Source organism: Microtus ochrogaster, unplaced genomic scaffold (assembly GCF_000317375.1).
Source record: "Microtus ochrogaster isolate Prairie Vole_2 unplaced genomic scaffold, MicOch1.0 UNK60, whole genome shotgun sequence".
In the NCBI taxonomy this organism is placed as follows: Eukaryota; Metazoa; Chordata; class Mammalia; order Rodentia; family Cricetidae; genus Microtus; species Microtus ochrogaster.
The window spans coordinates 1,822,557-1,846,081 of record NW_004949158.1 but is presented as its reverse complement, the minus strand read 5'-3'; the positions used below and the strand labels follow the sequence as shown (position 1 = coordinate 1,846,081).

Below are 23,525 nucleotides of genomic sequence, written 5' to 3'. Positions count from 1 at the left end.
TGCTGGCTTCCAAGTTCAGGTGATCCTCCTGCCTTAGCATCTCAAGTAACTAGGACTACAGATATATGTCACTGTGTGCCCAATTAGAGAGGCATACCATATTTTAAGGACCTTTGAAGTCATTATGTTTTGAAATACTTGTCACACATTTTTTTTGGACTTAAGATCATGGACAGATAGACCTCACAAACCAGCAAAATGTCTGTCCTATGTCAAATGGATTCTGTACGTATTTGTTACATTAAATTGAAGTCTTAGCAGTAGCATGAACTGATTTTTTTTTTTATCAGCTTCCTTTGTCACCTCTGACGGTTGCCACTTGGGTTAAAATAAATTCAAGAAAAATGCCCTTTTTCGGCAATCAGGTATTCAAAGCAGCACCAATGGAGTCAGGAATGCAGTGTTATCTAAGGGAAATCTGTACTTGCTGAGCAAGTCAGAAAGGTGCCCTGTTAAGAGAAAGAGTTGTCTTTTTATAGTGTGTTTTTGTGAACTTCTTGGTTCTGGAATGGGGTGCCCAAAGACAAGATACATTTTTGTAGCCAAGAAATCAAGAGTCTCTAGGTATTAATTTGAATATCATGACGTATATCCATGAATGAATTCCATAGTAGTGTTTGTGGCTGTTTCAGATATAATAGCTTTAGGTGTGTGGAAAACATTCATTCATTTAAAGGAAGCTTGATGGTATAATTGGTTGTTTTTCTTTTCCCCCAACTAGACCACAAGCAACTTTAATGACTTAATGCCTTCAATATAGTTTTAGAATTAACAGTAAATATTAGAATATCATCTTATCCTCCACTAGGGGGAGCTTCAGTATCAGATGATGCTTCTTTCTACCAGCATTGTATCAAAAGTATTTCCTACAAAGAAATTCCTTACAAAGAGGCATGGAAGCTCTCCCTCAAGAGAGAAAGGTACACAAAATGTGGGGGGAAGGGGTAGGGATACCATTAATTTAGTGAAGAGTGGCCACTTGAGGTTTTTTTAATGTTTGGAGAAACAGTAGCTATTGGTATGTAACTGCTGTCCCTCCACAGCCCTGAACTCTGTTGTCATCAGAGGCCATGTTTTACTCCTCAATAGGACAGTCCCTTCTTTGACATTGTAATGTACTTGGTAATATTAATTACATAGAGAAAATGCTGTTATTTTGATATTCACTTCATTGAAACAAGTGATTTGGCATCATTTTTCTCCTCATTCGAATGGTAATAAAATAGTCTGCATGTCTTAGGTCTGACCACTTTAAAATAGCTTCCCTGTGTATCCTCACAGGTCAACAAATATTTGCCAGTCTTATGTTGGAGTTTTGGTGTAGGAACTAAGGGGCAGAAAGAGAATTAATGAGTGTTATGTTTTTCTCCCTGACCATTACTCACAGGATGCTAGAAAACAAAATATGCTCTTACAAATTATGTGTTGAAACCAGCATATGAACGAATCGTCTCATAATTGGAGGAGAAAAAACAGTTTTCAAAATATACTTTTATTTGAATCTTGTGCTTAATTAAGGTGCTAAATATATAGTAATGTAGACCCACTGAGTCCACACCAAACATCACAGGACAGGTTGGTCTGCATGTTCTTCTAGGGTCTGCAAAGAGCTTGTCTTGTGAGAAGCCAAAGAATGTGAGCATTGAGAGGTCTTGATGACCCAGCTATTAGCTGCTTAGAATATAAACACAAATACTCTTGCAAATACAGGGCATCTGTTAGGTTCATCTTGGGTTTCTCTTCCTGCAGTTTCATCGTGGATTCATTGACTGTGCAGTCCTTTTAACTATCTCATGTTTAAATGTTCCTTTAACCAAAAAAAAAAAAAAAAATGTTCCTTTAAGAACAGCTAGAGGCTTTGAACTGGACGCCTACTTCTTTTGTGGGGAAGGCAACATGGATTCTGTTTTCCAGGCATTAACAGCCTTCGAAAGAAACTTAGAAATTGCAAGTGCTTTGGGCTTGTTAAGAAGCAGACAAGGATAGTTCTAGGCCCAACTGCTAATTGCTTATGCAAGTGATTGGCTGTTCCCAGAAAGTAAAACTTTAATAAACCTTCCCACTTTAAACTGTTGTGTGCTTCTTACTTTGAACTGTTGTTTTCAGTGATTTTCTTTAATCCTATCCATGTTCAAGTTCTTACACTAAAGTTGAAGGGCCTACAAAGCAGAACAGTGCATGAACTTTGTGGGCCTAACAGTTCCTGTTGTTTGTACTCTACACCAATACTGCTCTGAATGCATGGGATACAACAGTGAATCAAACATACCCACATTCCTTCCCTTGTAGACTTTTAATCGTTAGAAAATGGCAAAAGATTGTGTTGGGGAGATGAGTGAGTAGGTACCCCAAGTGTTTTCTGTATAAACATAAGAGCTTGAGTTCAGATCCCTAGTACTCACACACCCATCTAAAAGGCGGGGCTTACTAATTCTTGTGGTCCCAACATTGGCAAGTGAAAAAAGATGGTCCCAGGAACTGACTGGCCATCAAGTCGAGCCAAAAATGAGCTCTTGCCAAGCATAGATACCCCAGTTTAAAGTGAAGAGTGAGACCTCTGGCTTTCACAGACATATGCAGGGGCACTTGTGCATGTACACATATGGTGCACATACCTCATGTAAATAAATAAAACTGTTAAAACCCCTGCGTGTTTATTATGATGGATGCTGTAAAAAAAAAAAAAAGAAAAAATTATATGGTATAAAGGACAACAGGAATGAGTGGGTGAAAGGTTTATTTGTCCCTGTGTTGGTTATGTGAGGGAACACTGAAAATGTGAGCCCATGCCAACTGCCTGGGAGAAAGAAGGTCTTCACGGAGAAAGGGTAAGGACGAGTGCCTTACTCTGGCATATCCTGGCCGTGTTGGAAGACTAATGAAGAGGTCTGTGTGGTGGGAGGAGAGCTGTAGATAATAGGATTGGCTGAGTTGAATATGGAAATCAGTAGTCTGGGAAGGATTTTAGTAAAAGGCACAGCATAGAATCAATAGTGTGTCATCAAGAATACTGTTGGGGGCTGGAGAGACGGCTCAGCAGTTAAGAGCACTGTTCCTGAAGAGGTCCCAGAAACCAAATGGTAGCTCACAGCTGTATAACTCTAGTTCCAGGGTACCAGCCCCCTTTCTGGTTCCATGGGCACTGCATACCTGTGGTGAACAAACATACATGCAGACAAAACTCCCATACAAATTACATTTATCAGTTCTTTATGGACCATCAGTTCCTGACACTGGCCCACAAGGATATTAGAAAGGATCACGAAAAGTTTTGCTCTTATTTCCGTGTTATCTGACATGGTTGGTTCTTCTCACATTTGGTAACTACTAGCTCTGCCATGCCTTACTCGGTTCCCTCTCTGTCTTTATACTCTAGATGAGGCAGCAGCCCGTCTGACCCTGGGTTGTGCTGTGTCAGTTTTTAGTCCTGTCAGGTAAGTGCCAGCTTCCTCATTGTCAGGCCCTTCCCTGTGGGTGTGAAGTCTATAGGCCACAGTTATTAATGTAGCTCCTGGCCCAACTTGCCTAAGCATGACCGAGATTTTCCTCTCCAGCTCAGTGGGCTGTAATTTGAAGCAAAGTCTGGAATAAGGGAGTGCTAGGCATTTAGCCTTCCCAGTCTGCAAAGTAGGTCTCCTGCCCTCTGTGAACTGTGTAATGCTAACAGAGAAGCTTGGAGACACTACTTGATCCCTATTCTCCCAGCAGTGTTCTAAAGCCTACACCAGAAGCATTGGAGTCTTTGGGCCCCTGGATCCACTGATGAAAATCTTAACCATTTTCTGGAGTCTGAGTTTCCTTGGCAGATGCTTGAACCACGGCAGAGGGTCTGAACAGTTATTTCCCTCAGTTTGGCTTAGGGCTGTGTGATGATGAGCTAGGTCCTTAGTCCACTGGTGGGTGTGAGTTGGCCACGGCTGTGGTCAGAGATGCCCAGGAAACTGATGATAGGCAGGGGTTCTGCTGTGCTTGACTAATTTAGAAGAAACTTTGTTGCTTTTTTTCCAAGTGCTTGATTCAGGGTTCGGGAGGAGGTGGCTCAGTAGTAGAGTGTGGATCTAGCATAGCATAAGCAAGGCCAGGGAGTCCATCCCCAGCACACACACAAACATAAACCACCTTCCTAAGTTCCTGGTGTCCAGCCCTCGCCCACAACTTCCACACAAGAGCCTGTACACCTTTTGCGCCTGATGGGGAGACAATGCCTGGAGTGCGGCCAGAAGTGGACTGGAATAGAGTAGGCGCTGACCACCCAGCCTCAATTTCCTTCCCTCCTACCCTGCCCACCCCTTCCCTCCCTTGGTAGTTACAATAAGAGGAGGAGGATCTAGCAGACTTGGTGTCCCCATTAGAGCATAGCAATTTAGGAAAACATCCTGAGGTAGGGAGGTCTGGGACCAGATGTTGGTAAAAAGGATATCCATGGAGGTGACCCAGGTCAAGAAGGCTGGAGAAAAGAGGCCAGGCAAGAAAGGGAGAAAATGTGAGGGCTGGGACAAAGGTGGCTTCTTCAGTGGCAGCTGAGAGAGAAGTGGCTGTGATCATCTGAAAGACCTGAGCAGCCCAGTGACAGCATGGCAACAAAGACGGGGTGACACTCCGCAGCCAGAATTAAAATAGTTTGCTTGAGAAGTCAGGCGGTGGACCAGGGACGGGACTGCACAACAGCTTGGGGGTGGGGGGGGTCACTGAAGTTTCCTGCTCTGACAATAATTGGTCACGACTCCCCTCTTTCCTACGGAATGAACTTTGAAGCTGTGAAAAATAGAATAGGAGGGGGTGAGCTAAGAAAAGCTTGGCCACTGGCTGTCCTAAGCAAGATAAACTGGTGTGGGGGATAGGGGGTGGAAATCATGCCCAGCAGCCCGGGCTCAGTACTGGGAACAGAAATACTGAGTAGTCATTACCTTGGAGGTGCTCAGAGGTCTGGAGGAGAAGGTAAGCTCACACAGAAGTTACTCGCCAAGCTGAGTAAGTACTGGGTTTAAGCCAAGACAACAGATAAGGCCTATGGGAGGGTTCCGTGGTGGCTTTCAAGCCGAGAAAAGTAAAAGGCGGTCTGGGCAGGAACTGACTCAGGACAGCACAGTCAGACCTAGGCTTGGAGCACTAAAGGTAACCCATCTTCATGGTGGGTAAAGAGGGTGAAAAGTTCCAGGAATAAGGGCCAGCAAGCCAGGTGGAGCCTGCTTGAGCAAGGTTGGGTCTCTGACCCTTGGGACAGGCGGACTGGGATGAAGTCACAAACAGCTCCTACATCCCATTGCTGTCCTTACAAACCCTGGACCATACTTCGATGAGGACAGCTTCCCCCATTTGAACCAGCTGCATGTAATGCAGCTTCCAAATGGGTGCCCAAACCACCATGTCTGGCCAGAAGGCTAGAGAAGAGAAGGTGCAATATTAGGGAGAGAGAGAGTTAAAACTAAGCAGAGGTGTAGAACACTGATTCCTGCTGTCCCTGGACAGGGTGAAGTTCAGTCAGGAATCCTGCTTGAGGAGATGCAGAGGGAAAAAAAGTAATTGCCAAGGTCTCCTGTGAGAGACTTGCCCCAGCTATGGGCACACTGACCTGTGGCCTGTGACCAACACAGAGGGGCTTTCAGGGAGCACTGAGGGAGAGAGGACTCCAGCGGGGGATGGAATGTAAGAATGAGGACTTTGTCTCGGGGACAAAGATGATTCCTTGGTGATGGCTTGCATGGGTGTGCACTGGGCTTGGAGGAGGCGGATGGAGGGGATGGGCTAGGACTGATGGAGGGAAAAGGTCACAGGAAGGGCGAGGAGTTGGTCGTGTCAAATTCAGGCTTCATGGGGGAAACGATGACTCTTAGGGACGGCCCCCAGGGTGCCTAGAGAAAAGGGGTGGTGTGACCTAGCAGAGGTGTGTGGATGTGGTTTCTGGCCACTAAGGAGAAACAGCTGGTCAGCAGAAATTGTCTCTCTCCATCCCTGACCTGCAACTGAGGTCCCAGAGGGGGAGGATTGGGTATATAAGACATTGGGTATGTCCCTAGGGCAGGTTCTTAGGTAGTGGGGGATCCCAAGCACCTTCCTAGCCTGGCCCAGGGTGCTATCCTCCCCACTTGACAAAAAGTATGAGTGTAACATTTGGCAAAACAGCCCAGGTGCGCAACATCTGTAGTGGACAAAACCACATCCACACACCTCTGATCCTTACCACAATCCCATGATAAAATGAGAGTCACGGTGTGCTTTTTTAGCAGAACACCAGGGCTCGGAGAAAGCACGTTTATTTTCAGCATTGTCCCTTGGGGTCTGTGATTAGGCAGGGAATGGGTGGCGAGTGCCATTTCTGTAGAAGTTACGTGTTGGGAACAGTGGACTCCACCCCAGTCCTTTGTGCTTTGCACCTGACAGGGGTCCTGCTTCATCCCTGCTTCACGTGAGAGCGGAGGAGCCTCCGGTAGGCCAGGAATCATGCTCAGGCTCACACCATGATAGGCCTAGGTCTGGGTTCCTATCTTTTTGACTCCAGATCAGGAATTCAGAGAAATGTGTGGTGCCGGCAGAAACACCTCACTGCCCTGATTGGAGAGATCACCTGAGGTGAATGGATGCTTCTCCAGAGAAGCTGCTGACAGGCGCAGCTCCCCCAAACAGGCTGCACTCTTGATTTTACCCTGCAGAGAACATTGGGGTGACTTGAGAAAGACAGGACCCTCTCCTATGGAGCCTCTAGGGAATGGGTGAGTCAAGTGTCTGTCCCTCAAGATCAATTTGGGTTAGAGATCACACTGAGGGCAGGCTGCAGAAGTGCCTGGAGGAGAGAAGAAAGTGTTTTCAGCTCTGTGGCCTGCAAAGAGGAAGGAAAGAGATCCGGCAGGTTCTACCAGCCATGCCTAGCAGTTGAAGGGATCTCCCGTGGGTGCTGTGGATGGAGAATATCTACAGACTGACCACAGGCAGGCGGAGCCCTGAGAATATGCCTAGCCCAACCAGAAGCCCTCGGTACCTGCCAAGAAATTAGGCCAGATGTGGGGCAGGGCCTTCATGCTGAGGAGGGTATTAAGTGAGCTTCCAGATCATCTGTGTGTCCTAATTAACCATAAAGTGAGCCCAAGAGACAGAATTAAGCTGTTAGTTTCTCTGCCTGCTTTTTCACCATCTTCATGTACACATTGCCCTGTGCTCTGCATAATTAAGACCTGAGGCATCACTAGTCACCCTTGACTCCACTTCAGTGGAGCAGTCTCTGGCACTGCCTCAGCAGGAGCCAAGAATGCGGACAAAAAAGTCAAAATTACATGAGGTTGGGTTTCCAAAAGCTTTCGTCAGCAAAGCATAACATAGTCACTGTATCGCCCCTTTGAGACCCAGGCAAATTCCTCCAATAGATACTCCTCAATAGATAATGGACAGGACACTTGTCAATCACGGAGAGATGAGAATAATCTCATTGGACAAATGTTGTTATTCTTGAGCTGGCTGGGGAGCAGATGCGGACAGTTTGCCAGGTAGCAGGAACACAAGATTGAAAGTCAATTGCAAACTGTTTGTACTGGGTGACCTTGAAGGAGTTAACTTGGCTGAGCCTCTGTTCAGGTAAAATGAACAACCATTTCCTGGGCGTGACACAAAGGAAATAAGAGAGAAATAACGGCAAAGGTGCCCGGCACCTGTGGATTATCCTGGAAGCCAAAATGACTTCCTAATTGTTTTGTTTGGGTCCCTTGATTCTTTTCTGGCCAGGCTCACAGTGCCCGGGCAGGAGAGGAGACTGTCGTGTTAGTGGATTTAGACGATGTTAACTACCACTAGTCCACAAAACAAATGAGTTGCATGTTGATGATGAAGAGTCGATTTGGCTTCCCATACCGTCATAGTCCATGATTTGAATGAGTTCTTGAATGTTCCACCCTACAGGAATCGGCGTAAGTTTTTTACACGTTCCTTCTTTACACACATTGCTGCAGGCACCAAAGACAGCTATCATTAAATTCAGAGGAGAGGCAGGATGGACGAGGACCTACTTGGCCAGAAAGAGTGAGCCCAGCTGACAAACTCCTGGCCAAGGTAGATCGGCCGGTGCCCAGGGATCCAAACTGGGAGCTGCTTTCCTTTGTGAGCAGCCTGATCTGGGCAGCTTGTGTGCCATGACTCTTTGACCCATTGATTTATAGGAAAAATAATCCCAGGTCATTCTAGGTCTGAAAGAGTTGGGCACATTGCCTGGCAAAAAGTGACAGATCAAATATAAAAATAAAAAAGCCTTTCCCCACTTAAAAAAAAATGACCCTCTGTCATTTGACTGTGTGGGAACTTGCAGGTGACCCACCCCATAGCTGCTATTACCTCCCCACACCCAGTTCTAGCCTGAGCTCCCCCTTCCTCCACTAAGTCCCTCAGGGCCCGGCTGCAGGCAGAAGAGCTTCTCTTGTTATTTTTCTTCTCCAATTTGCTCTTAATGCTCTGGGGGCAGCAGGCGGCCTGCCTCTAATTGCAGTTGTCACACCCCGTCAAGCTGAGCTGGGTCTGCGGGAGGGAAAGAGGGAGGGAGGAGCTGAGCCGCCCTCCAGGGTGGCTGGGCTTGAACAGGGACCTACTTTGTTCTCTCTTGGCCAAGGGGGGGGAGGGTCAACATGGAGCCTCTATGGACCAAGGTGGCCCGAGGCTTGCTTTCTGGCTCACTACACAGTGTGCCTGGTGTCAACGCCACCCTGAGGGTACCCCGTTGATTTCCAGAGTGATGAGGGTAGATGAGGTCAGGATTCATTCTATTCTCTGGGTGTCTGTGAGATGTGAACTAGAAATTTTTTTTAACATGAGTGTCGTTTCCGGGCTCACCCCAACCATCTACTTACTGCCCTGCAAGAGCATTAAGGCCGGCAACAGGGATCAGGATGGGGACTCCCTGCTGGGCCAGGCAGTGTGTGACTCCAGAGTCCAGCAATAACCCTGAGATTGCTCTGACCTTTTTGGCCCCCTACCAGCCGTGAGTGTGTTCTTGGACACCTCCGGGGACTGCTGCTTCATCTGGGAAGTGGGCGTGCCCACTTGGATTCATGGGACAGCACCTGGGTGAAGGCACGCTGCTCCTCATCTGCACTTTAGAGATGCAAGAGCATCTCAGGCTTCCTCACCACACACACACACACACACACACACGCATGCACGCACGCACGCACGCACGCACACACACATACACACACCACATGTCCTTTGCCCCAGCACCTAGCTATGGGTTGAAATCTTGGTACTAAGAAGGAAGGACTGTGTGTAGGGCTTTCCCTCTCTCTGATGCTCCAGTAGCAGTGCCTTGTCAAGGAAGAAGATCGTCAAAATGGTTGGGGACTTCCGAGACAAGTCTTTTCTTGGGAATTCCTCTGGGAAACCAGAGGGCTCAAAGGACTTTTTCCGCATAGACTGTTCAACTGAGGTCTTGGGAAGGCAATAGAGGAATGCACGCTTGGCTTGGACTCCTCCCCTGCCTCTCCCAACTTCTGCCACATCCAGCCTCAAAAGAATAACACACACACACACACACACACACACACACACACACACACACACACACACACACACACCCCTTACCTCAGCCTGCCCAGTGACAGCCTCTCCTCACTGTTCTGGTGAGGCCTGACTAAGAACTCTGCTTTCCTTTCTTTCTGAGAATGGGAACTTGCATCTGGCCTGAAGACCACGCCATCTGCCCTCCCTCTTCCCCCAGGGCCCAGTTATGAGACCGCCTTTTAGGTTCAGCCAGCGTCTCTCGAATTCAGACCCAGACAGCTGTGTTAATGTCAAAGCCCCCACGGGAGGGTTCTAAGGCCTTGGGGCTGCTTGTGGCAGGGGTTTCAATGTGTCTGGACTCTCCCGTGCTTGAGAATGGGAACCGCCCGGAACCCTTGGAAAGGCTCCTCTTCTTGACTTTCTGCGAGCGCCCTGCTCGTACTTCTGAGACCATGGGTGTCATCCAGCCTGGCTTCTCCTTGAGCAGCCTGTCTCTGTCAGGCCGCACGCTGCGCAAGAACTTCCTAAAAATGTTAGCTGTGAGGGCAAACTTGCGACCCAGTTCCCGGGACTGGCTTTTTTCTCCTTTGGGCTCACTGGGGTCCCCAGTTTCACTCTTCTCCCCGCCCTTTTCCAGTTCTGGTAAGTCTAGCCAGTTGCCCACCAGGTCTGCAAAAACATTGTCCCCTAATACCAGAGGCTGCCGATTTCTGCCCCGCGACATCAACGTAGAGGTCCAGTCATCTGGTTCCACCCACTCCAGCCCCCGTTGGGTACCGCTTTCGTGCTCAGGCAGCTGTGTCTTGGGAAGGACCGCAAGATCCTCCTCACAGACAGTCCTTTGGCGTGGAAACCTGGGGCTGCTGTCAAAAGAAGGCTGGCTGGAGGAAGGACAGACCACAGATCTGGTAGGACTTTCCCTACCCTGCCAGCGAGGGCACTCGGGCTGTTTCTGTGAGCTCTCGGAGCAGCTGAAGGCCGGCGCGCCTCCAGATATCTCCAGCTGTTCCAATGCTGTCTGCACCTGGAGGAGCTTCAGTTCTTGCAGCGCGCCCATCATGCAGTTCATCTGATCCTGTAAGCCATCCCCCACCTCTTTCATGGACATCTGCATAAAGAGAAAACATAGGGCCAGTGAACGCTAGGGCTTCAGAGAGGGTTACCCCTCAGCCTTGAGCCTCAACCAGCTGTAGGGCAGACCTGTGTCGTGAGAGCAGGAATCTGAACACTGCTACGGCTGGTTAAGAGAAATAGCATTAGCCATCAGTGAATTAACCAAGACAAGCACTGTCCTAAAAACTGCTCCGATGTTCTGCCACTTGCTAAATCCACATTACGCTGAAATTATCATTAAGTTGAAAATGCATTCAATGCGCTTAGACCATCAAACATCACAGCTTGGTCTACGTCAAAGTGCTCAGAACCTATACTATCCTACAGATGGAAAACCTATCCAATACAAATCCTAATACATGATAATGAAGTAGTGACTTCATTACCGCTCTGAACACACACACACACACACACAGAGAAAAAGAGAAAGAGAGAGAGAAAGAGAGAAAACTTCCGCCCATGGTAGCCCAGACTTGTATTCCCAGCACTAGCTTTGAATTATGGCATGTAGAAGTTGAAGCAGAAATACTGTGAGATTAAAGATAGCCTGGGATATATAGTAAATTCCAGACAAAACTGAGCTATAGAGTGAGACTCTGTCTCAATCAATCAATCAACCAATCAATCAATCAATCAATTAAACAAACAATTTGTAGACTGGCATTTTATGTGTTTGGTTGGTTAGTTGCCTGGTGTGTGTGTGTGTGTGTGTGTACATATACATAAAGATGCATATGTGTATGTATATATCAGCTTATATTAATAAATTACTCTATGTAATCCTTCCACCTGCTCTTTGAGATTGTGACTATCGCTTCCATCTGACAGATAAGATAACTAAGTCCCATATGTGATTGGATGGTAAAGGATGGAGCCGAGTTTAGTCTGGGGTTATTCAAAGTGGTAGTAGTGAGGCAGGAGAGATGGCTCAGAGCTTAAGGGCACTTACTGCTCTTCCAGAGGACCCAGGTTCAATTCCCAACACCCACATGGCAGCTCACAACCATAGGAAACTCCAGTTCCAGGGGGCTCTGTTGCCCTCTTCTGGCTTCCTCGGGCACTACATGAAACATTCAGCCAAAATACCCATGCACATCAAATAATAATTCTTTTAAAAATTATAATAACCACTCTTGTCCTCTGTTGTTGTTTCTTGGTGGATAATGATGGCAATAAGCATCTAAGAACATTTACTATGTACTGGGAATCATGCTACATACAGTAGGTATCTCATCTCATTCAATTTCTATAAACTCTGGAGGGCTGCTCTTCTCACTTCAGCAAATGAGAAAGCTGGGGCAGGAGGGAAGCAAGGGACCAAAGGCCATGCAGCTCTTAGAGCCAGGACTCAAGTTAGCAACTATTGCCTGCAGATGGCTGGGCAACCAGGCCAGACTTGAAGGCTACTCTGTCCTCTATAGAGCGGTGGGAAAGGGTAAGGGGAATAAGAGAGAAAGCGTAAGCCTGGGGGCTTCTTCTGACTGTTCTCCACATATGACTGGTCGGGAGAGAGATGCCAGAGAACTCCTTTGTGCCAGAAGCCCCTGGTCAGCCCTGCCCCACCCCCCTCCCCAAGCACCTGTTCCCTCATGCTGGGATCTAGCATTCTTCCTGCCTTCTCCGCCTTGCAGGCTCTGTCCTAGCCATGCCAGAAGCAGGGATTCTGGGGCCAGTTCCCCCAGCCCCATGTCCTAGGTACCATCTGGAAGGGGCTGAGGGGCTAACTGACTTGGGTGAAGGCTCTACTTGGAGCCTGGGGAGGAAAGACCGCCCTGATAACATTCACAAAGTTCCTAGCCCCTGTGCCCAAGCTGCCTTGGGCCTGCCAGCTCCCTCCCCACATCCTGATCAAGTTACTCACAGCGAGCCTCTGTTCGGGAACCATCTGTTTTTAAGCCCCCCCCCTCAGACCCATGGGATCATCTTACCTCCCGGGCTTGTCTTAATGCCCAGAGCTAAGGCCAAGGGGTGGGGGCGGGGAACAAAAATCCTGGGGGACACAGAAGCACTGGAGAGTGGGCTGTCAACTATCCCTCTGTGGCTTCTGGGTCAACCTCCTGCCATCCCTAGCCTGGTGGGGAGAGATCTGCCCAAGCTCCCTTGAACCAGCAGCAATAAAGGTCAGTAGAGGACTGTCAGCCCCTGAGGGCCAGGAGGCCTTTGCTGGGCTGCAGAGATTGCCCTTGCTTTGTGCACTTTCCTGAGACAGGGCAAGAAACGGCACAGCCCAACAGCCCTGGGATTGGCTGGGGCACATATGTGCCATTTGAGTGGCAGGAGTGGTGGCGCAGTGGCGGCAGGAGACACATGCAATAGCTGTCCCTGTCCTTGGTGGCCCTTGTCCTAACCCCTTCCTTTCAGAGATGCTCAGCTGCTATTGGTATAGCTCTGAATGGAACTGGAGATTCTGGGACACAAACGCACTCAGCCCCTTCCTGACAAATTGCTTTACCCTCCAATTGCCCTCTTCGTCCCCTCTCTCTGATCGACTCCTTGGAACATCTATTCAGTCACTCTGTTCCCATCTAAGGTAGTCCCGCCCTTGCCTCCAGGCCACCAGACCCATGAGTACCCGGCCACTCCTCTAGATGCCCATCTCCATCCCATCACCGCACTCAGAGGCTTTCTATTGCCGAAACTCAATTATGAGTCTCCAAACTATTGTGACCTCTAATCAAGACCCACGGTGGAGCCGGGTGGTGGTGTAACACGCCTTTAATCCCAGCACTTGGGAGGTAGAGACAGGCGGTTCTCTGTGAGTTCAAGGCCAGCCTGGTCTACAAGAGCTAGTTCCAGGACAGGCTCCAAAGCTACAGAGAAACCCTGTCTTGAAAAACAAAACAAAAACAAAAACAAACGAAAGACCCGCGATGAATCCACGTCCCATAGATGTTCCCACTATGTTCCTGTTAGGGCTTCCTCTCAGATCCTTGAGGTATATATCCCCAAAGTCCTACTTCTGTACGGGGCCCATGTCTTCCATGGTTTAAATGCTCAGTTGCTCGTGAAATATTTATGGAGTATCTACTGAGTAAAAGTAGAGCCTGAGACCTGCACGTCACTTTACCCCAGAACCTACCTGCTACTTCGCATGACACTCACAAACCATGGATGGAAACTACTGGCTCCCCTCCCCATATCATCCCTCTGAACTGTTTGCTACCTGAAGTTTCTTGCTAGGCAGGGAGAGAGAGAGAGCCAGGGCCATTTCTTTCTCGAGGTTTTGATTTACCAAGCAACAAGGAGTCTAAGCTGGCAGGCTTTCTTCCAGAAGGAGGAATACAGTCAGGCCAGAGGTAGTGGGAGGAATGAAATGACCCCATTCAGTCTTCCAGTGTGGAAAAATCCATAAGAAATAATGCTGACATTTTGTAGGTTTCCAGCGCGATTGAATGTGGGTGGGAATGTATAAATTCAGGGTTGTCTGTAAGACAGAGGCTCTTTTTTTTAAGAAGACAAGAACTGAAATTGTGTCCTTATTGAAAATATTCTGTATTAGTTCAGAACTTGGGGTCTAGAAACTAAAGGAACAGGGTTCAAATCCCAGGTCTGCCGTTAGTAGCTGTATTTTAAATTTTCTGTGAGGTCTTGTTGTGTTTATTGATTTGTTCTGTTTTCTTAGACAGAGTCTTGCTATGCAGCCCATCCCTGCTTCAAACTCAAAATTCTCCTCCCTTAGCTCCCAAGTATTGACATTCTAGGGATGAGTTATCACACCCAGCTCAATTAATTTCTCATCCACTGGAGGTGATCTTGAAAATCCTATTCTCTGGCTCCCAAGTACTGGGACTATAGGTTTGTCTTCCATGCCCAGTTGTATGCAGTACTGGGAATCAAATCCGGGGCTTTGTCATAGGCAGGAACTCTAACAACCAAAGTTCATTGTCAGCTCTACAGCTCCATTCTTTAGAACAGGAGTAAGAGTCCCTGCCTCAATACCACTTTGCAGATTTGATGAGGTAATGGTTTTATCTACAGGGCAGAAAAAAAGCACCAAGTGCAAGCTGGCTGTTAAGACTTCCAATGTGTTTTCAAAATATTTCTTCCTAGCCGGGCGATGGTGGCGCACGCCTTTAATCCCAGCACTCGGGAGGCAGAGGCAGGCGGATCTTTGTGAGTTCGAGACCAGCCTGGTCTACAGAGCTAGTTCCAGGACAGGCTCCAAAGCCACAGAGAAACCCTGTCTCGAAAAACCAAAAAAAAAATATTTCTTCCTTGGTGAATCTTCACGTGTCGTGGCAGGATTCCATGGATCATGTATGGTCTGACCTAGGAGAGCTCCTCTTTTGTCCAGCTCCTTATTCTCCAACCCAACCTTACTCAGGCAGAGGAAGGGAGGAAGGGGAATCCCCGGCTTCCTCCTCACCCCTCACACTGACTTTCAGGAGCCCCGTCTCAGGCAGAGGACATGCTGACACCAAAGGGAAGGCAGTTGTGAGAGGAACGAGAACAGAAGGAAGCTATGGGAAGCTGGGAGGGCCAGGGGCAGTGGAAACAGGAGCATCCTCAGAGCCACAACTGTGAGGGGAGCCAAAAGGACAGCCTTTCCCACCAACCCCAAGGGGATGATGTCATCCATGAAGAAAGAGCCAGAGATTGCACTGCTCTCTTTACTCAGAGCGTGGGACCATCTGGGATCCCAGGGCTTCTCTTGTCTTAGGACCAAAGTGGGAGGAAGGGGAGCAGTGTGCAGTGAAAGCAAAGGAGTGGGGTTAGCTTAGACAGCCAGAGATAAATAACTCTGAGTACCAGTCTTCATGCTGGAGCATCTTAGTATTTCAGAGCCATTCCTCCTGCAAGGATCAAGTCTTGCCCTCCTTGATCTTGGGGTCAACTGGAGACATACTCTCAAGATCTGATTGTTTCTCATCTGAGTAGAAATGACCCAACCTCACCCCCAGCTATATACCATCAAACACAAAGTCCTGAAGTGTACCCCAGTGAAACGGTTTTGATAAAGGCTCGAAAGGTCTCCTCACCCCATCTTGGCTTCTTGTCATCCCCAGTCCATGACTTACCTCCAGCCTTGCCTAGGATTCAGACTTTTATCTTATACATTTTCTGCATATCAGATTTTAGTCTTTCTAGCTGCCATCTACTCTGGCCTTCCTGGTGTGGTCAAGAGTCCCACGCTAAAGTTTGGGGACCCTAATGGGGTCCTAACTGATAAACTTGGCACTTGTCACCAGGCAGATTCACCCATTTCTTTAGGTTGTGAACTTGTGCAATGTCAACCCTTCTGTGTGAGGTGTACACTTTTTTTTTTTTCATTACTGAGCCCCACTATTGTTCTGGGTGGCTGGCTGACGGGGGAAGAGACCCCACTTGATAGAACAGGAAGCTAGAGCTCCCCCCAGATCCTCTTTTCTAGAGCCACTGTTACTCAAACATCCTTTTCCAGGCCTTCACTCTCTTCACTGTATCTTCATATGATTTACGTACCTATTTATTATTTATTCTAACTTATGTGTTTATAAAGGAATTTACATGAAAAGTATAGCACAAGCCATCAACAGATGGGAGCTGTAAGTATGTAGGCACCACGATTCCTGTTCAAAGGCTGTTTGGTGGGAGAACTGGGAGCCCAAGGCGGCCCCCTTCCTCTAGGCCCGTGGGCCTCCTTGCCATCATGGACTACTTAGCTTCCTGGAGTGCTATGAGCAGCCAGGCCAGCCAATAGGAGGTGGAAGAAAGAGCTCCCATCAGAAGAGGAGGAAGAGCGGGAAACCATGGCCTGAGGTCCTCCAACCCCAGTCCTGTTCCTTCTCACTAAGGGTTCCTGAGAGAAAGCCATTGGGCCACAGGTTCCACCATCTTGAGTCACGGAGCACGAAGGAGTTTGGGGTCTGCAGTCTATGGACAGACCCTCCCATCGGCACTGACTGGGCCGTTTGGGGTGGGGGTGGAGAGGAGGCCGAAGGAGATGCCAACATCCTCGGCTCCCTTCCCAAGTCCTGCCTTGGGCCCCTGACTGATCCTGCAGCTGCGCCCTCCTTCCGTCCATCTCACGCCCTCTCGGAGCTCAGCCGGAATCCTTTGACACAGGCTCGGCTTTGCCCATGGACTTGGCAGTGTGCCCTGCCTCTCTTCCCCACCCCATTACTCACAGAATCCCTACACAGTTCCTTTCAACCCCTGGGGAAGCTAGAAGAAGGCTCTGGGCCGGAAATGGGAAAAGCCCCACTTTGCCAAGCCACCCATTCTCCAGCTCAGTGAATAGGGACCTTCTTGACTCTTGGCTAGAACTTTCAACAGGAAGGTAACACGGAAACTCTGCCAAGAGCTGCCGGAGGGAGGAGGGTAAAGAGACGAGGAAATGAAGGGTGAGAAATGATGAGCCCACTTTCCCAAGTGAACCACTTCTCGGGGTCACATGGTCAGGAGAGGCAGATGGGGAGAGAGGCCCACTTTTTCCTGCTCTGGAAGACTGGTCTCTCAGCCTCAGTCAGCCCTCTTCTCTCTCCCAGCTTTAGCCGCTCTCACCTGCAGTCACCTAAGGAACCTGAAGAAGTTCCCTGCTTCTCTCCTTCCTGGTTCACAGCACCATATTCTCTTGCCCGGCCTCTTCTAATTCATGTTCCTTCCTCATTTGCTCCCTCCCCTCTCATATGACATCCTAGGTCTCAGGAAATACTCCTGACCATGCTCCTCTTCAGTGCACAGAGGAAACGTCGTTAACAAGACACTCAAGGCCTCTATTTTAGTTTGTCACCACTATTTCCCTGCGTATAGCCTATGGTCCAGTCTATGGTCTTCAAACATCCACACGACTTCGGCGTCTGCGTCATCTGCCGATGTTTCATTATGTCCTGGAATGCTGCTTACCCCCTGTGTGTGTCCCTATCACTCGCTCAAGGCCCTACATATGTCTCTCCACAATAGGACGTTTGCATCTCATGTTGCTTCTCCTTACTGAGAGCACTGAACACATGCCCTTATAGAACATATAATCCCCATTTCTACACATCCTTGTACATCCCACTGAGCAGGCAGCAGCGGCGGCTCTGTAGTCGTCTGTCTAGGTCTGAATCCAACCCTCACTGCTTATCATCTCTATGACCTTGGCCCAGGACCTAACCTTCTCAGGTCTCTGTTTTCTTGTTTTAGAAATGAAAATAAATCTGGGTAGAGTGGCTCACACCTGCGATTCAGCCAGGCTAGGTAAGTTTAGGTGGTGAGACCCTGTCTAAAAATAGTCTGCATGTACTTGCACACGCACATACCCCCCCACATATACAGAGAGAGAGAGAGAGAGAGAGAGAGAGAGAGAGAGAGAGAGAGAGAGAAGACAATAGTAAAATTACAACGTATTAGGTTGCTTTAACAGTTGGACAGTGTCATGCATTTCGCTATATCAGTACCGAAAATTGAACATAGGATGTCCCATGTGCTAGGCAAGTGTTTTATACTGAGTCATGACACCAACCCTGGCATTTTAACATCAGTATATGTTATCTTTTTCTATTAAACTATAATTATGCCTTCCCTGAAGACAAAATCTGGATCTCTTTTGATTTATATCCACAGTACTGGTGTCTCGTTGGTGCCTGGAACCAGTTTGAACTCAGCAAACCTGTCTGACCCTTCAGACGAGGCTGACATCCAGTTTATCCCAGACTGGGTCTGGTGGCACGTCCTGTCCTTGGAAGGCTAAGAGCGGACACACTCAAGTCCAGGGCCAGATTTTCCTTATATTGTCACTTAATCTTCACAGTCACTATATGAAGTAGGATCTGGGGGGAGGGGGAGAAAGAGGTATTTTTAACAACCCATTCTAATGATGGGAAAAGCAACTAGTGTGCCAGAGCCAGACAGGGCCAACCTTTGGGTTCAAGTTGACCTGACCCTGAATCATGTGTTCCAGCTGATCCCAGATCAGCTGACCCAGAAGCTTTCTGTCTTCCCCTGGGGAGAAAAAAGGGGGTGGGCTTTACACACAGAGAACGAGATGTTTCTGCAGAAGCTTTTCTTTGTTCTAAAGAAATTTGCTGTTTTGCTCAAGACTCGAGAGCTCCAATGGTAACTTTCCCACGCCTTTCCTTCTCTTTAGTTGGTCTTTAGGCCCTATTCCTTAGTCCTGTGCTAGGACATCCAGAACTTAGAGCCACTAGTGACTACGGAGCTGCCTTCTGGGAATGAATGCAAGCTCCCTGAATGGACTTTCTCCAGTCTCTGAAAGAGAAGCCCCTGGGTTGCTTTCCCAGGGCTGAACTAGGACCAGCCTTTCATAGTGTCTTCCCAACACATCTCCATCCTCCAGGAAGCCTCCCCAGTCTGGGTGGACTTTCAGGAGCTCTGATCACTCAAATTTTATACATTTGGTTTGTTCAGAATTGATCTGAACTCACAAGAAAGTGTGCTGGGAGCGTCCTCTGTCTGCTCTCCTTGTGTGTCTGTGTCTGCACAGTCATTGGAACCCCACAAGAGAGCTGTGTGTAAAGAACAGCTGGTCTCAAGGACTATGTTCAGGCAGGCCCCGCTTTGGCAGCTGGAGGGGAAGGGAAGTGCTGGACATTGTAGCGCCCCCCCCCCATTAAGAAGTGTGTCAGCTGTTGCTACTTTTTCAGCCACGTTTCATTCCTGAAACTCGACCCTCCTCCCCTTCCAGGCAGGGAGAAAGGGCCAATACTCTAGCTATCAACTTAATTGCGCCAGGGTCTCTGAACTCTCTGCCTCCCGCATTTTTACAATGTATGTTTTTTTTGCTTCAGGAAATTTGAAGCTTTGGCTATGCCGTATTTCAGGAACAACTTTCCTTGGCTGTGTTTTCCGTGCCAAGGAAGGAACTGGATAAAAATGGGGAACACAGAACACCCTGGACAAAGACAATTTCACAACCTGCTAAGGTTGCCTTCTCCAACAGCCGTATCCCTCCAGTGTCTACAGGATGTTCCTGAAGGGAATTTAACAAAACAAGCAAATGTAGATCTTAATCTGAATTACATGGGGCATTCCTGGGCCAGAACCTGGAAATATACAATCCTTTTGGATAGGACAGGGGATCCCACCTGGAGTGAAACAGCCACAGGGCAAAAGCCCCCACTCACAATATAAACTGCCTGTAGGTGATGCTTACTCCAATACAGCCCTAGGGTTTAAAGGAGCCCAAAGTTCCATATCCCCAACACAGCCATGGAATTCAATCCCTACAGTCCCTGGGGGAAGACAGCTCAGGGTGGGCCCAGGCTAGCACTTTGCTTTCCTCTTTGCTCCAATTGCTCAGTACCCAGGCACAGAGATTCTGACTTGCTACTTAAACCCTGAGGGGAGGTTTCTGGGCGGGAATGGGACTCCAAAAGCTCTGCCTATCGCTCGCTCCGCTCGCTAGGACTCTTCTTCAGTAAGCTGGCACTAAGGAGGGAGCAGAGTACCATGGGGATGAAGAACTCCCCCATCTGAGTGTCATTCTGGGCCCAGGGCCAGGCAGTTGGCTTCCTCTCCAAGACAGTCAAAGGCTGGAGATGCTCAGACAAAAGGCCAAATGAAAACCGATGGGGAGCAGGGTGACTTTAGCCTTTCTCTTTCCTTCTCCCAGGCACAGGGGCTCAAGGCCTTGGTGGAGGGTTTGCAGATCAAAATCTGGGAGCTCAGCTCAGTGCAGATTTCTTCCTTCCTTCCTTCCTCATCCTTGCTTCCTTCCTTTCTTTTTAAAATTCTTTTGACATCCACAGACTGTCTTCCTCCCCTCACCACCTCCCACCTAGAGTGATGTAAAAAAAAATGCAAATCAGTGAAGATTTAGAAAATTCATTCCCATGCCAGGAACACCCACAAACCCTCTCTATAGATGCTCATGTAGGTGGCGTGGTCCCAGGTTCCTGGCACAAAGAGGATCCTATTAGATTCTTTTCTCTACACGGGCTTTGATCCTCAGCCATTGTCTGTAATGATCATGGTCTTTCTTTCTGGTACTGGCCACATGAAGTGGGAGCATGAACACAGGATATTTATGGGCCAGGGCCACCATCCTGAACTAGCGTGACCAGCATGTGAAAAAGGATAAGGTACACGGTACAGGTTCCGAAGAGCATCACTGGACACTTTGGCTCTCGCCAAAGAAATATTTCCGGGGAGGCAGTGATTTTCTCATCTGAGGGTCATCACAGAAAGGGTTCCGGAGGAAGAACTAAGGGAGTCAACAGCAACCTGAGAAGACAGACGCATGGACTGGGATAGACAGGACTGACTAGTGCCAGGGCATCTTGGTCAGGGAGCATCAATAGGAACACCTGCTACTTCAGCCCCTTTCCTCCACCCTTCTACCACCAAAGCCTGCCCCTAACACACTGCCAGGCAGGCAGAGTGGGGCCTCTACAGACACAAATGGGAAGGGTCTTCTAGGATCCTAAGAGGCCTGAGCTCTCTGGATTCAAGTCTGCTGTTGGATACCTAGTGACCTGGCTCTGAAACGAAGTAAGAAGAGGGTAGCAAAATGAGACAGGGGAGCCCACAGCTGTGAGAGACAAAATGAAAGAGACCTGGAGAGCTGGAGTGAGAGGAGGGAGCAAAGAGAGTCTAGATGAAGAAGGGAAGTCCAGAGATGAGATACGATGCCTGAATCCCGGTGGTAAAGGAACACTAAAGGTGAGGGTGGGAGCGTGAGAGAAGGCGCGCGCGCGTGCATGAAATCATACTCAACCTGACCTCCCCAACACAGCCTTAGCAGTCATTTCTCCCTCTTCGGTGATTCACTCCCCCTCTCCTGGGTAGCATACTCACTCTCAGTACCCCGGGGCCCCGCACACTCCCCAAGCCCAGACCTGACATCTGGCCGGGCTTCCACAACTCCCGCTTGCGATCTGCCAGGCAGCGCCCCTCCTCCCCCGTCATTACAGCTGCCACCCCCCCTCCCTGCTGGCAGACAAGCCCGGGCAGACAGCCGGCCAAGCCTGCCCCCGCAGCCGCGCCAGCTCTGCCAAGCCCAGGAGAGCTGGGGGCCCCGGGCGGTGCCAGCTCCCCACGAGCGAGCGAGCAGTCCAGCCTGACCTCCTGCCCAGGACAGGGATCTGTCCGCGCGCTGCAAGAGTCCAGCACCCGAGCACCAGGGCCCGCTGCATGCCTGTCGCTCCTGCAACTCTGGGCACTTGAGCCTTACTCCATATGTGTGCCTGTCCTCTCTGGGTGTGCCCCTCTTTTCTTCTTCGGTTGTTCTGTCATATTTCAGCCTGGCTAGCTGCCCTCACTCCCTGTTACTTGTTCATATCTCATCAGAAATCTTTGCCAAAGTTTCTTGCCTCTGAGCGACGGCCTTATAGCGTCTACCTACCAGTTGGCATCTCCTCTCCTCTCCTCTCCGCGCCTCTCTGGTGCATGGAGCTTGGGGCCGAGGCCAGGTACCTAGGTCTGGGTGGAGCAGCCCTCCCTGTGCCCCAGCTCCTGCTCGGTTCTTACCAGCTCCTGTTTGAGGCGACGCAGATAGCAATCCATGTCCCTGCTCCCCTTCCTCATTCGCCCATTTGCTGGGCTCGGGCTCACGAGAAAGTAGAGTTCTCAGTGCGCTCCTCGTCCCTGGCCGCGCAGAGCGAAGCCTCTGCTCCAGCGTGGGGACTTAGAGCGACGTCCCCAGCCGCTGCCGCTCGCGGTCCGGGTTGGGGGTGGAGGAAAAGTGCAGTAGCCAATGAGAAATCAGAAGGGGTGTCTTCGACCAATGAGAAGAGCTGCCTGAGGGGCGCGGGCTGGGCGACCTGAGTAGGTCTGTCGCCGGCCTTGCCGTGGCCAGCAGCAACTACTGGGGACCCAAGGAGGTTGGGTTCTGGGCTCTGTCAGGAGGTGGAACCTCAGGCTGTCAACGCCCCCCAGTGAAGGCTTAATCTATTAGAAAGGAAGAACGGAGTTTTAGGATGAGAACTCTGTATCTGGCTCAGGGAGAAGGGTCCCAGTGTTTAATCTTAATTGAACTCGGTTTCTAGAAGAAACAGTTCCCCTTTGCTGCCCCTCTGAAGTCCCTCAGAAGCCTTTTCTTTCTCAAGAGAGCCTTGGAAGCGCCTTGCCACTCCATCTCCTCCCCACTTTCTTCGCTGTTGGAAGGAAGGGACTTTCTCTAGGTGTCAGCTCATGTGGGGGTCTGCTGTGCCCACCGCAAAGTGGTAGACCTGGAGATACTGAATAAGAGAGACAAGGTCTCAGCCTTCCAGAACTTTTATCGTGGGGAGAGAAGGAAGTATGAAACAAATAAACGCAAGGGTCGTCATTTCAGAAAGTGAGTGTTAATGGAAAGATAAAAATATGTGGCGATGGGGCCTGCTTGAACCTGCTGACCTTCTTGAACTAGAGGAGGGGAGGACTTTAAAATGCTCTGATTGTAGTCGACAGGAATCTCCCCCAAGATGCACCAACTCCTACTGAACCCAAGGGGTGGAGTTGGGGCACAGCAGACGAGATGCTTCTGCGGACTAGCCCAACTCGGGACTCCCTAAGCAGGCCTCCGGGCCGCTTGCCCAACTTGAGTTGCTCTTGGTGAGCAAAAGCCAACAGTGGTGTGGCAGAGGCTGAGAGTAATTAGGGCAATTAGCTATGCGTTGTTACAAGATAATTAATAGGGGAAAGTTTGCTCCTGGCAAGATTTTTGGTGGTCTGCATGGGACAGAACCAAAAGGACGCAAGAGAAGGTGCCAAGGGAGAAGGCAGACACTGCTGGCGTTCCTTAGGGGTCAGTCAAGATCATATCTGCAGAAGGTTGAGGGGTAGGTAGGTGCAGAACCGGGTGACTGTGACCGCACTCCCGGCCTCCCTTCGAACTCCTCTTCAGAGTGACATATCACTCAGAAGATTAGACAGAATGGTGCTGAAAAATCTATTCAAGAGTTTCCTGTGCCAGGGGGAACCTAAAATGGGATTCCCATCTCTATCTTGATGGGTCCATGAGTCTGCCCCCGTGGGTCAGAAAGGAATGTTCTGGTATGCATTTTCTCCTCCACCGCAACCATCCTGGGAGTGAA

The 23,525-nt window shown here is 49.2% G+C and overlaps 1 protein-coding gene across 1 annotated transcript; it reads right to left on the bottom strand.

Moving 5' to 3' along the window:
• Nucleotides 1-6,242: 6,242 nt before the first annotated feature.
• Nucleotides 6,243-22,131, bottom strand: Inka2 (inka box actin regulator 2). Its single transcript, XM_005369782.2, has 2 exons — nt 21,979-22,131; nt 6,243-10,582 (listed from the first exon to the last, which is right to left on the bottom strand). The coding sequence occupies exons 1-2, from the start codon at nt 22,033-22,035 to the stop codon at nt 9,740-9,742; spliced, it is 900 nt and encodes a 299-aa protein (XP_005369839.1). The 5' UTR covers nt 22,036-22,131; the 3' UTR covers nt 6,243-9,739.
• Between the last annotated feature and the right edge of the window lie 1,394 nt (nt 22,132-23,525).

Excerpts from the sequence above, each read along its gene's own strand:
- Inka2 (XM_005369782.2), bottom strand. The coding sequence starts at position 22,035 with ATGAGGAAGGGGAGCAGGGACATGGATTGCTATCTGCGTCGCCTCAAA. Across the intron at positions 10,583-21,978 it reads GTCGCCTCAAACAGGAGCTG|ATGTCCATGAAAGAGGTGGG; the intron begins GTAAGAACCGAG and ends CTCTTTATGCAG.